This window comes from Anomaloglossus baeobatrachus, chromosome 5 (genome assembly GCF_048569485.1).
Source record: "Anomaloglossus baeobatrachus isolate aAnoBae1 chromosome 5, aAnoBae1.hap1, whole genome shotgun sequence".
Lineage (NCBI taxonomy): Eukaryota > Metazoa > Chordata > Amphibia > Anura > Aromobatidae > Anomaloglossus > Anomaloglossus baeobatrachus.
Window position 1 is genome coordinate 299,667,500 of NC_134357.1, and position 14,846 is coordinate 299,682,345.

Here is a 14,846-nt window from a genome sequence, read left to right on the forward strand (position 1 = left end):
AATTAAAATTAAATAAATAAAAAATAAAATAAAATAAATATATAAAATCTACCCCAAAATGGCTTCAAATCAAACTTCGGCTCAGGGACCATGAAAATAAGCCTCACACAGCTACATCATCAGAAAATGGAAAATGTCATGGCTCTCGTAAATGGATACGCAAGTGAAATTTAATTTCTCAATTTTTTTTAACTATTTAAATAAAAAAAAAAAAAAACAAATCTATGCCCGTTTGGTATTGTTGTAATAATACTGACCTGGAGAATCATATTTCCGGGTCATTTTTACTGTATAACGCACACTGTAAAAAAGAAGACTCCAAAACATTACAGAATTTCGCTATTTTGCCGCACTTTGGATTTTTTTCCCCATTTTCTAATACATTGCCAGGATTCAAAAGAACAACTTTTAAAAAATAAAAAATAAATCCTCACACGGTTGTGTCAACGGAAAAATAAAACAAGCGCTTGGAAGAAGGCGAGGAAAAAATAAAAACGCCAAAATAGAAAAACAACAAATCAGGAAGGGGTTAAAATACTAGCTAGGGCTAAAAGACGTGTTGTGCACACTACCTACTACTGAAGCCCACCCAAAACGTTAAGAAAGCCCCCCCCCAGACCCTGCCTGTTCCGAGCAGGTCGCACACAACACTCCTTCCCTGACTGCAGTATTCTCCGCAGCCTCCTAGTAGGTATAAACCAGCAGACACTGCCCCCTGCAGGCAAGCACTGATTGCTTCACTGCGAACTTTCCACTGCTGATGTTTAGTTGCTAGAGAGAAAACCGACGCTTATTCCAGACGGACCAGTGTCTTCCGATTAATCCCCCTAAAGACCGCTTAGGCAGCCATTTTGTTGGAGACCGAACACTGTTTTGTTGAACGTCGCTTGTCAAGAAAATGACTTCAGCAACGGGGACAATTGAGAACAGCGGGTGAAAACTATTGCAGAACGCGGCTAATGATGACAGGAACATGGCGGCTTGTGGCTAAACTGTAACCCGGGAGAGGCTGGTGACAGACGTTGTGGAGACAGAGTTTGGACTGGTGAGGACAAGTGTTTTATACTGAGTCCTGCAGGTCTGTGAAGCCATGGCCTGTGGGAACATTGTGTATGGTGTCTAATAGTGTTTTGCTAGCCACCTTCTGCTGACACTAGCCACTGATTATAATACCCACAGTTTGGCTCAGTTGGAGTCAGGCATGAGAACAATGTGTTTGTCTCATGTGCGACAAATGCACATGAGATCACTGAGCCAGGATTGGTCTGACCGACGTTTTAAAGGGATTGTTCACCTTTCGTGCCTATTTTTTTCTTACCTAAATGATTCTATTTGGGGCTAAAAATCCTTTCTGCAATTGAAATTTGCACTATTTGCCCTCTATAGCCTTTGTGTCAGATGGTACAAATTGCAGCGAGATCGGATGGCATTGCACAGACCGGCCAGCGCCTCACTAAGCTGAGCATGACCGCTTCATTTATTTCTATGCAGCTGCCACGTTCTGGTCAAGAGAGCCGCAGCCACTGCGTTCCGAATGAGTTAACTTAGAATCTGTCAGTGAGCTCGCGGTGACGGTGTGGCAGGGAATTTGTAATCTTTTTTGGCCCAATCTGCCTTTGACGCCCAATGCTGTGGGAAGGTGGATGCACAGGGCCGAGCTCCACTCTATATTTTAGGCCCCTTTCAGATGTTCGTGTTTGATTCGGTACAAGCCACGTGCATCAGTATGGTCATACGTGTGTCACATGTGTGACATCTGTGTTTGCATACGTGGGACACATACCGGAGAAAACACGGGTCTTTGAAATAAAAAGATTTTCTATATTCACCCGTATCCAGTCCTGTTTTCTTCGGCTCTGTTGCCTCCTGCATCTGACCCCCGCTCATGATATTCATTGATTATTCACTGCACTGAGGACCTGGAAGCCGGAGCATCGCGGGGACAGCACCGCCAAGGACAGCATCGCCAGGGACAGCATCGCCGCATCACCGGGGACAGCATCGCCGGTGACAGGTGAGTATTCAGTAAGCAGTGTGTGTGTAGTGACATCCAGGAGGTCATTGGAGTGCCAATGAACTCCTTTGACATCCTGATGACACCCGCACTACAGTGGGTGTCACGACGGTGACTTCATGGGTTCATCAGAGTTCATTGGGAACTCCAATGACCTCCTGGACGTCACTGCACACACACTGCTTACTGAATAACTCACCTGTCTCCGGCGATGTTGTCCCCCCCCCGGCTGGTGCTATAGTGTCCCCGGCGATGCTGTCCCCCCTGGCTGGTGCTGTAGTGTCCCCGGCGATGCTGTCCCCCCTGGCTGGTCCTGTAGTGTCCCCGGCGATGCTGTCCCCGGCTGGTGCTGTAGTGTCCCCGGCGATGCTGCCCCCCCGGCTGGTGCTGTAGTGTCCCCGGCGATGCTGCCCCCCCCCGGCTGGTGCTGTAGTGTCCCCGGCGATGCTGCCCCCCCCCGGCTGGTGCTGTAGTGTCCCCGGCAATGCTGTCCCCGGCTGGTGCTGTAGTGTCCCCGGCAATGCTGTCCCTCCCCCCCCCCCGGCTGGTGCAGTAGTGTCCCAGTGTCCCTGGCGATGCTGTCCCCGGCTGGTGCTATAGTGTCCCCGGCGATGCTGCCCCCCCCCGGCTGGTGCTGTAGTGTCCCCGGCAATGCTGTCCCCGGCTGGTGCTGTAGTGTCCCCGGCAATGCTGCCCCCCCCCCCGGCTGGTGCAGTAGTGTCCCTGGCGATGCTGTCCCCGGCTGGTGCTATAGTGTCCCCGGCGATGCTGTCCTTGGCAGCGCTGTCCCCGCAATACTCTGGCTTCCAGGTCCTCAGTGCAGTGAATAATCAATGAATATAATGAGCGTGGGTCAGAAGCGGGAGACAGCAGAGCCGGAGACAACATCGCTGGATACAGGTGAATATAGAATATATTTTTATGTCAAAGAGCCGTGTTTTCTCCGGAACGTGTCACACTGATGTCACATGGATCACATTAGTGTGCGATCCGTGTGAGTGACACCCGTGTGGCTGGAGAAAAAACGGACATGTCTACATGTGTACGTGCGGGGTCACACGGTCCTTTGAAAACACCACCGTGTGAATACAGCATAAAATAACATGGGTACATGTGGCATCCGTGTTAAAAACGGATGTCACACATACAGGGGTATCGGAGCACTGTCTTGTATATTATAAGGCCAGGTTCAGACAAGCGTATAATCTGTCACTGTGCAAAATGTTATACAGCACTGACCACTGCAATCAATGGTGTAATTCCCATAAATGGTCCACATGTAAAAATCCACAGCATGCATTACTGAGAGCCAGCCATTTTTTTACATTTGAATCACCCATTATATTCATTGTGTGCCATAGTAAAGAAAAATTATACCCTACGGATGGAGCTACTGCAGTTATTGCAAGGATAACTGGATCTGACAATTTATTCAATTATGATCTAAAAAACAGATTTCATGTGGATTTAAAACGTACATACGAATGAAAAAATCGTCTTGTTTTTCTGAATGGAAAATCAAATTATTTTATGTTTGTTCATCTGGACCCGGCTATAAATGGTCACCTCCAGAAATGCTATTTACCACAGATTCAGGGGTAATCTCCTGGTAAACAGCGTTCCTTTATTGCAGTCAAACTGGATCAGTGGTACAGGGAGAAAATTGTATTATTCTCCTTGCAGCCATTGGGGCATGTAGGGAGCTCTGTAATCATTTCCTTTCACATTGATTGACAGCTGGCTACACACACACACACACACACACACACACACACACACACACACACACACACACAACTGATCTGGCTGTTGGTCAAGGTGCAGGTGAGTGATCACAGCGCACTCACTGTATGAAGAGTGGTGACTGTAACCACTCCCTGAACCACCTTGATGACTGCATGGAAGCGGCTCCAGGGAGAATATAATTTAATTTTCTCTCTGTAGCTGCTGCTTTGGTAAGCTCCATGGACAGGATTTATGACCACTGTACCTGCAGATTACCACTGTATCTGTGGGTTAATATTTCTGAACATGACAGTTTCTCGTTAAAGCACCACTCCAGAGATTTACTTTATGTCCCCAGTGGAGTGGTGCTTTAAATCTAAGTCCCCTGCTCCCTTTATTATACTCCCTTTCCTGCGGCTTCATCTTCTATCTCCGGTCGGTCTCTGGTGATTTGTGACTTGCCAGCAGCTCCAGTGTTTGTTGGAGCGCGTCGGAGGTCACAACTTCGTGTATCTCTATAAGATCCTCGTTCTGGCTCTCATAGACTTGCATTTGTCCACTTGTGACATAGCATCTGACTTCAGAACTTAGTCACAAAATGGCGATGCAGGACCGGACCGTAGCGGTGCCAAAAAAACACAAAAATGCCAGAGATTGAGTACAACTCTAGGGGCAGGGGACTTGCATTTAAAGCACCACTCCAGCGCTGACCCCCCCCCCTACTGGAATGGTGCTTTAAAGGGACTCACAGCACAGAATAACTGTTCAAACCAAGTACTGTCACTCGGTGCCACACGGTGTGACCAAACATTTAAGCTTTGCTCTGGTTTGTTTCCTTCTTTCTCCACACACCCTCATCGATTGACCGCTCTGACTTCATAGAGCTGGAGAAGGGCACAGTTAGATGATTAATCCCGCCATGATGCACTGAGCGCTTGTACTTGGTTTGAACAGTCATTCTGTGATGTGAGGCGCTCTTTAACCCCTTCACGACCTTGCACGTATTTGTTCGTCCAAGGCCGTGTCTGTCCCTTTAATGCGGGCTCGCCCAGCCCACATTTTTCCCTACATGTCTGCTGATCTGATGAGCCGACCTGTACAGCTAACAATCATGGGTGGATCGGAGCCTGTTAACTAGTTAAATCCCACTGTCAATTTTTGACAGCTGGGTTTAAGACGCACTGGCCGGGAGCGTGCCATTCTTGTCCACCATCGGTGGCTCCGTAACGCGATCATGGGGCGACGATGGGTTGTCATGACCGTCGGGGGTCATCTGATGACCCCTGTCGCTGTCATATTAATGTGTCTGTGAACGCCAGCTGAGTGCCGTCATTCTCAGAAGACCGGCATTTCTGCTGAAGCATCACTTGGAACAGCAGAAGCAATCGGACAGTGCAGGATTCAAGTCCCCTAAGGGTCCTAATAAACTCAATAAAAAGTAAAAAAAAAACCAAACCCATAAAAGCTCAAATTGTCTCATTGAAAATAAACGAATAATTAAAAAAAACAAAAAAATCCAATAAACCATATTTAGTATCACCATGTTCAAAAATGCCTGATCTATGAAGATATAAGATCAGTTAATCTGATCGGTACACTGCATAGCGAGAAAAAAATTCACAATGCCAGAATTAAGTTTTTTGGTCACTACAACACTGCATTAAAATACAATAGTAGGCGATCAAAACATCGCATCTACACAAAAATAGTATAAATAAAAACGCCAGCTCAAGACGCAAAAAATAACACATCTCCGAGCCCCAGATCCCGAAAAATGAGGACATCTGAGTTTTTTTTCACCACGTAGATAAAAGTAAAACTATACATGTTTGGTATCTAAGAACTTGTACTGACCTGGGGGATCATAATGACAGGGCAGTTTTACTAGATAGTGAACGTGGTAAATAAAAAAAACCCCAAAAAACAATTGTGGAGTTGCACCTTTTTGTAACTGCACCCCAATTAGAATTTTTTTTTTCTGTTTCTCAGTACAATATGTGGCATAATGAATTTTGTCATTCAAAAGTACAACTTGTTTCGCAAAAAAAAAAAAGCCCCCATATGACTATATTGATGGAAAAATATGAAAGTTATGGCTCCTGGAAGAAGGGGAGGAAAGAACGATAAATAGAAAATCTCTGGGTGGTGAAGGGGTTAAGGAGAGAAATTCCATTGAACAGGCGTCCCCAACCTGTGGCCCACACAGAAGAGCAGACCTGAATGGTGGACACGTAGAAACCCCTGGATCTATTGGTATTCTGCTTTGTTGTGGTGGTTTCTGTGGAAAAGCTTTGGCTGTCATTGTACTGATAATGGTGTCTCTGGGTTTCACTACTGTGAGGAGGATGGAAGCTGGAAGTGGCTCGGGACCCTCTCCCAGAGCCGAATGTGGCTCTCGTGGTCAGAAAGGTTGGGGACCTCTGCCATAGAAGATACTGCATAAGGCATAGACCAACTGCAGGCTCTTATGTTTTATTTTGAATTTCTGTCAAAGATAAATGTTGATAGTGTTCCCAAATATATAAAATGGGGAAAATAAGTATTTGCTACACTGCCGATTTTGTAGACTGTGATTGGTTGCGATCAGATGCACTCCCAGGTGGAGGATCGTGGGAACCTCCAGCTCTAACCGCAAATACCTGAGTGGTCACCTCTGATCGCGTGGCTCACTCAGTCTCTGCCTGAACCTCACAGCGGATGCACATGTTCTGTGGCTGCTCGATGTGAATTCAGATATGTAACAGAGCTTGAATCATCGTGAGACCTCGTGTGGATTACGTCGGAACTGCAGGGGTGTTTGGGGTTAATAAAGAGTGAAATAGTGTATTTTTTTGTCTTATTTCAAATTATGGATTTTTCTGTGCTTGTGTTTATTTCTTTTCACTTACAAATTAGTAATAGGGGGTCTCATTGACACCTCCCATAACTAATCTAGGGCTTAGTGGCATCTGTGAGCTAACATTATCCCCTTATTACCCCGATTGCAACCGCACCTGGGCAATCAGGAAGAGCAGGGTAAAGTTCCAGCACTGTTGCATCTAATGGATGTGACAATTCTGGGCGGCTGCAGGCTGCTATTTTTAAGGTGTGGGTGGCCCTATAAGCATGAGTCTCCTCAACCTGAGAATATCAGCCTCCAGCTGTTAGGCCTTATCATGGCTGGGTAGGGAGGAGCTCACGCTGTTTTTTTAAAATTATTTATTTAAATAATTAGAAAAAAAACGCCATATGCAATTTCTCCTATTTTGATACACAGCCAAGATAAGTGCCCAGCTAGGGGTTATAGCCTGTAGCCGTATGCTTTATCTGTGCTAGTATCATAAGGGGGACCATACGACTATTTATCTATTTATTTTCTACAATGATAGAGAGCCCCAGACAGCGCCTATGACTGGTTGCAGGCAGACGGTGTCACACAGGCTGCGGGCACTTCTGATTGCAACCAATCACAGACACCAGGACAGCCGGTGGACGGGGAAAGCAGTGCATAAGTATGAGTAATAATGTGCGGCCCCGGAAGTGAATGAGCAGCCACGGGAGCAGAGTAGAGCCGCGTCGGAGCCTCAGTAAGTATGAAGCGCTTGTTTCATTCTCATTTTCTTTATTTTTCCTTTACTTTTTTTTTATTTCCGAGTGCTGGGTCCGGATCATTAGCCAGAATTCCCTGAGAATTCCGGGCCCAGCACTCTGACACGTTTTGAAACCACGCGGATCTGGACTTTGACACCAAGTAGCAGCAAGTAGGCGGATACAGCTGAAAATGATGTCCAACAGAGCACACAATGTCTGAATCATAATAGTCAATGGCCCCGTCAGCTCATTTGTCCAAATCCTCTTTCCAGGGCTTCATATGTAAGCCCTCACAGAGCCACTGGAGGGATCAAATGTAATATGATCACCGCGTCCCAGTGGACCCTGATATTAGGCTCTAACGGAGGCACTGAAGGGATCAAATAATATGAATGCCATGTCCCAGTGGGCCCTGATATTAGGCACTCACATAGCCACTGAAGGGATCAAATATAATATGAACACCATGTCCCAGTTGGCCCTCGCCGGTCCCAGTTGGCCCTCGCCGGTCCCAGTTGGCCCTCGCCGGTCCCAGTTGGCCCTCGCCGGTCCCAGTTGTCCCTCGCCGGTCCCAGTTGTCCCTCGCCGGTCCCAGTTGTCCCTCGCCGGTCCCAGTTGTCCCTCGCCGGTCCCAGGTGTCCCTCGCTTGCTCTCAGCGGTCCCCCGCCTCCTCCCAGCGGGCTCTCGCCGCCTCCCAGCGGTCCCTCGCCGCCTCCCAGCGGGCTCTCGCCGCCTCCCAGCGGGCTCTCGCCTCCTCCCAGCGGGCTCTCGCCTCCTCCCAGCGGGCTCTCGCCGCCTCCCAGCGGGCTCTCGCCTCCTCCCAGCGGGCTCTCGCCGCCTCCCAGCGGGCTCTCGCCGCCTCCCAGCGGGCTCTCGCCGCCTCCCAGCGGGCCCTCGCCGCCTCCCAGTGGGCCCTGAATATTAGGCACATTTATCTTTGTAAATCTTCCACATTGAGTGAACTAAGTCAACATCCACATGACTGGCCACACAGTTTTGATGCCCCATTTTACATAATTTTTGATTCTCATTTATCATCCTGAAAATATAATGGGGGTGGGGCGTTTCACTTTGCCGTTGAGTATTTAGCTGATGAGCTAATTCTCGTCCCCAGCCGTCCCCATCAGCGTCTATGTCGCCCTACATCCTCTGGGGAGATGAGTAGCTATGTGATGGTGTGCTCTCGTCCCTGAAGCCTGACAGTCTCGGTGAAGCTATTAGCTTCTCATTATTCTTTGTTGCTTAGCATCAGCAAATCCTGGATTATACCGAGGTATTTGTGTTCTTGTTTGTTATGTAATTGGAAATCACTGTAATATAAAAGTAGGCATTTTCCTTGCTGAGATATATCGATGCGTGGACCATAATGGTTATATTTTGTATCTGTAGGAACAGTGGTGGCGGTGGCAGCCGAGAAGCCTTTACATGACTGCCTTCAAAGGTTATACCTTATGGAGCCAAATGAGAAGATCCAGGTAGATAAGTGATTTTCGTGTATTCTTTTCTGTTGGTTTGAGCCTTTGTTTAATACCTGATATTTTCTACTTACTTCCAGGATGGTCTTCATCCAGGTCTGGGACTCTCCACACGCCAGGCCCTGTCACACTTACAGGAGCAACTGTCATCTGCGCTGAGGAGTCATCAGCAGAAAAGGACAGTGTTTTGGAGGGTGAGGTTACATGGAGTGCTATGCACAAGGAAAGCATTTCAAATAGCTTCCATCTTATTTTTAGACTGCATCTTTAAAGGGTTCCTATACATAATAGCACACTCAGACCTCATTGAGGTCTCCGACAACATCTGTCCTTGAGGTTTTTTTTCTTGTATTGATCCATTTGAGTAGGATTAGCTCACTAATCCCTTTCCCTTTGGGTCAGGACTTGTAAATTAGCAAACCATTTTCTTCAAATCCTTCTGATCCTTTACATATTCGGATGGCTATTAAAGGGTTGGTACCACAATAACCATTTCTCATCTATCCATAAAATAGGGGATAAATGACTTGTTCCTGGGAGCTAAAACTCTAGGACCCACTTTGATCTGTAGAATGGAGGTCCTGAGACCACCCCACTCGGACTCACTGCACCCAATTTCTCCAATAGATCTGAAATTTGTGTTGAGGAAGGAAATAGATTATTTGTTAGGGCACCGTCTTCCTTTATTGCAAATGGTTTTTATTGTATAGTATAGAAGGAGACAAGGATATTCATGGAGAATTTGCTATTTGGTATACTTTTTATATTTAATATTTTTTGTAGAAGTCCTTGGTCAGGTATTGATTTAGAAATTGAAATAATTAGTCGTGAAATTTCCTTCCCACAAAATTGATGCGGGAGCCTGGGTGTAACGAACAGCAGCACTCCGGATGCAATGGCGGAGATCAGGTTTCCTTTATCACCCATAAGTCTCCTTGTGACGTGATTGCAGATTGTTAATGGGTTACAGCTGCCATGGGCTCCTATACGTGCAAGTGTATATATTAAACATATGTGTGAATAGATTGTGAACATGGGCTAACATTGTCATCTCCTGCATAGTTAGCAACATTAAAATGAACAAAATAAATTAAAGGGGTGGTTCACCCATATTTTTTATTGTCTAGATCGATATTATATTGAGAAACAATGTTTCTCTCAAATACCTTGTGTTGGCAATAGTGCCTGTGAGAGGCGCTATTGCAGACCGCTGTTCCCCGCTCCAGTGACGTCACCGTCAAGTGACGCACACGTCACATCCGTGCAGCCGACTGCATTCTTCCAGACTCACTGAACTGTGAGTGATGTTTCACCACTGTCACAGCCCATCTGCTCCCCGCTCCCCCCTCCCTCACAGCAGAACGCTGCAAGCAGGAGACGCGACGCTCTGTGCTGTGAGGGAGGAGGGAGGGGGGAGCGGGGAGCAGATGGGCTGTGACAGCGGTGAAACATCACTCACAGCTCAGTGAGTCTGGAAGAATGCAGCCGGCTGCACGGATGTGACGTGTGCGGCACTTGACGTGACGTCACTGGAGCGGGGAACAGGAGTCTGCATTAGCGCCTCTCACAGGCACTATTGCCAACACAAGGTATTTGAGAGAAACATTGTTTCTCAATATAATATCGATCTAGACAATAAAAAATATGGGTGAACCACCCTTTTAAATACAGTACTGAACAAAAGTGTTAAGTGTGAAAAATGCTGCAAAGTAAGAATGCTTTAATTTTAGCATTTGCCAAAATGCAACATAAAAGAACAAAATAATAATCTAACTTTGCCTACAGAATTGCATCAAAGTATCAATCCTTTTAGCAAATGTGTGCCCACTGCAGATATGTTTCTTCAGCAAAAAACGCACCCTCTGGTAGAAAAACGCACCTCTGGCTGAAAAAAACGCACCCAAAAATGCATGCAGTTTTGGTGCGTTTTTGGTGTTTTTGTCCCTGCATTTTTTAAACATTATCAATGGCAAAACACATGGAAAAACACAGGTTCCTTCAGAAAAGAAGTGCCATGTTGCTTCTTTTTGCTTCAAAACAACTGCAGCAAAACCTGTAAGGAAAAAAGCAGTGTGCGCACAGGGCCTAAGGTACACTTACACACAGGTTTTGAAGCAACTCAATAGGGATGTTTTCAAAACATCTCGGAGAACTATCCAAAGATCTTCTATGGATTTATGCTTATGTACTAAGCGGTGACACTAGCCAGGCCAGATGCGCCTCTATGACTGAAAGTTGGAGGCTGCTGGGATGAATAAAGTTAATTTCTTCCCAGTAACCGGGCTTTCGGTGCAGCTGCCTGGCAGCTTTGGAGCGCTATTAACCTGAAGATTAAAATTAACTGCATATCTGCAATAGTGTTTTGGGATGTAACCAGTTCCTTTTAATTTGCTCCAAAGGATGCATGCTTGTTTGTTCTTCAGCAATAAGGGGGACGCACAAGGTAACAAAAAAGATTCCAAAACCCCTTTGAATAGAATTACAGATTCGGTTGGCTAAGATCATGTTTGTGTACTGCTCATCTTTTCTGACTGGAAAAGCTGCCACCTTATAGAAAACGTGACAGATTTTGATGAGTGAGATGGGATGTTCTGTATGCAGAGAATGATGTGTGCGGTGTACTCTATATGTGTTCTGTCTGGAAGGGCAGCATCAGGAGGTGTAGAAGGATGTCTGGTTGTTTGCCAGGGAAGGGTCATCACCGTGTGTCATAAATACTCCTATCTTCACACTTCTGTATCACATACTACAGTTCTCTGTGTCATTCTGTGAAACAAGTTATTGAGTACATCACATTTATCAGTTTCCTATTCTCTAGTATTCTCGTTTTGCAAAATAAAAGTTTTTTTGTAGGATTGGTAACACATCTAAATATATTTATAGTTTACCATTGACTGTACTAATATTAGATGTGAGCGAAGAACAAGCAAAGTACCCATTATATAGGCCATGAGCTGATCTCATATATTAGTAGATATATATCTAATATATACATGTATATACAGTGCCTACAAGTAGTATTCAACCCCCTGCAGATTTAGCAGGTTTGATAAGATGCAAATAAGTTAGAGCCTGCAAACTTCAAACAAGAGCAGGATTTATTAACAGAAGCATAAATCTTACAAACCAACAAGTTATGTTGCTCAGTTAAATTTTCAACATAAAAGTGTGGGTCAATTATTATTCAACCCCTAGGTTTAATATTTTGTGGAATACCCCTTGTTTGCAATTACAGCTAATAATCGTCTTTTATAATACCTGATCAGGCTGGCACAGGTCTCTGGAGTTATCTTGGCCCACTCCTCCATGCAGATCTTCTCCAAGTTATCTAGGTTCTTTGGGTGTCTCATGTGGACTTTAATTATGAGCTCCTTCCACAAGTTTTCAATTGGGTTAAAGTCAGGAGACTGACTAGGCCACTGCAACACCTTGATTTTTTCCCTCTTGAACCAGGCCTTGGTTTTCTTGGCTGTGTGCTTTGGGTCGTTGTCTTGTTGGAAGATGAAATGACGACCCATCTTAAGATCCTTGATGGAGGAGCGGAGGTTCTTGGCCAAAATCTCCAGGTAGGCCGTGCTATCCATCTTCCCATGGATGCGGACCAGATGGCCAGGCCCCTTGGCTGAGAAACAGCCCCACAGCATGATGCTGCCACCAACGTGCTTGACTGTAGGGATGGTATTCTTGGGGTCGTATGCAGTGCCATCCAGTCTCCAAACGTCACGTGTGTGGTTGGCACCAAAGATCTCGATCTTGGTCTCATCAGACCAGAGAACCTTGAACCAGTCTGTCTCAGAGTCCTCCAAGTGATCATGAGCAAACTGTAGACGAGCCTTGACATGACGCTTTGAAAGTAAAGGTACCTTACGGGCTTGTCTGGAATTGAGACCATTGCGGTGGAGTACGTTACTTATGGTATTGACTGAAACCAATGTCCCCACTGCCATGAGCTCCTTCCTTGTTGTCCTTGGGTTAGCCTTGACTCTTCGGACAAGCCTGGCCTCGGCACGGGTGGAAACTTTCAAAGGCTGTCCAGGCCGTGGAAGGCTAACAGTAGTTCCATAAGCCTTCCACTTCCGAATGATGCTCCCAACAGTGGAGACAGGTAGGCCCAACTCCTTGGAAAGGGTTTTGTACCCCTTGCCAGCCTTGTGACCCTCCACGATCTTGTCTCTGATGGCCTTGGAATGCTTCTTTGTCTTTCCCATGTTGACCAAGTATGAGTGCTGTTCACAAGTTTGGGGAGGGTCTTAATTAGTCAGAAAAGGCTGGAAAAAGAGATAATTAATCCAAACATGTGAAGCTCATTGTTCTTTGTGCCTGAAATACTTCTTAATACTTTAGTGGAACCAAACAGAATTCTGGTGGATTGAGGGGTTGAATAATAAATGACCCTCTGAATAAACTTTTCACAATTTAAAAAAAAATAAAAAAAGAAATAACATTCTTTTTTGCTGCAGTGCATTTCACACTTCCAGGCTGATCTACAGTCCAAATGTCACAATGCCAAGTTAATTCCGAATGTGTAAACCTGCTAAATCTGCAGGGGGTTGAATACTACTTGTAGGCACTGTATATACACACATATCTCTTTTTATATATATATATATATATATATATATATATATATCTCCTTTGTTTATTTTTATATATATATATATATATATATATATATATATATATATATATATATATATATATATATATATATATATATATATATGCATGTACATGTATATGTATGTGTGTATATATATATATATATATATATATATGTGTATATAATATATATGTGTATATAATATATATGTGTATATATATATATATATATATATATATATATATATATATATATATATATATATATATATACATAAGACACATACACACACACACACACATATATGCATGTATATGTACGTGTGTATATATATATATATATATACATATGTATATGTGTGTATATATATATGTATATGTGTGTGTATATATATATATATATATATATATATATATATATATATATATATATATCTGTATATGTGTGTGTGTGTATGTGTGTGTATATATTAAAATGTGTGTGTATGTATGTGTATATATATATATATATATATATATATATATATTTTATATGTGTGTATACATATGTGTATATGTGTGTGTGTGTGTATGTGTATATATATATATATATGTATAAAGACACATATATATGTATGTCTTTTCTTATATATATATATATATATATATATATATATATATATATATATATATATATATATATATATATATATATATATTATAGCTTCATTTCAATCAGATATTGGCTTACATAAATTACTCCTAATTCCTATCAGCACTCTGGGGATTCCCTTGTTATTGATAGGGGTGGTTCTCTACACAGCATAGTGGCCACACATCAATGTAAAGCTCATAAAGAAGGCTTTTCTCAGATACCTTTTGTAATCAATTCTGCCTATGAGCGGCGCTATTACAGTCCACTCATCTCCACCACATGACCCCTGGGCTCCGTGACCCCTGAGATCCGGTGATGTCATATTAACATCCAGTTGACCCGACATCACTGCGGCCGGCCCCAGTCTTCCGTGAGTGACTGGGCTGTGGCTGGAGTTTCCCCCGCTCGTCACAACCCAGTATCGCTCCTGCTTGCAGCACTCTGCAGTGAAGGAGGAAGGGCACAAGATGCTGGGCTGTGATCAGCGGTGAAACTCTAGAGACCTCCTCCCGAGAGCACTTTATTGACCTCTAGTGACCCCTCTGCTTATTTAACCTGTCAGAGAAGTTTAAACTAGTAGGAAATATATCATTTCTATGTTCTGCTGGCAAAAGCTCGAGTGCATCTTATAGTAAGTGTGACCAAAAAATTAAAGACTTGTGGGTCTATGACGACACAAACCAAATTCGAAAGTTTAATTTTTTTTTTGTTTTTAAAAAGTTGTTTAGAAATGTTTAAGCTCCAAGTCTTCCCACCTAGCCCGATGGACAGCTCCTCAGTGTCTCTGCTCACATTGGTTAGTACAACCTGCAGCTGTCAGTCAGGCTGT

At 44.2% G+C, this 14,846-nt stretch overlaps 1 protein-coding gene across 2 annotated transcripts in view; it reads left to right on the forward strand.

Annotated features, from left to right (window-relative positions):
* Positions 1-868: 868 nt before the first annotated feature.
* TMEM94 (transmembrane protein 94) overlaps positions 869-14,846 on the forward strand; it is a 149,901-nt gene continuing 135,923 nt past the window's right edge. For both annotated transcript variants that reach the window (XM_075349644.1, XM_075349645.1), the window contains exons 1-3: positions 869-1,045; positions 8,699-8,784; positions 8,865-8,978. In XM_075349644.1, the coding sequence (XP_075205759.1) occupies positions 8,761-8,784; positions 8,865-8,978 (138 nt within the window). In that variant the 5' untranslated portion in view covers positions 869-1,045; positions 8,699-8,760. The remainder of the gene's footprint in view (positions 1,046-8,698; positions 8,785-8,864; positions 8,979-14,846) is intronic.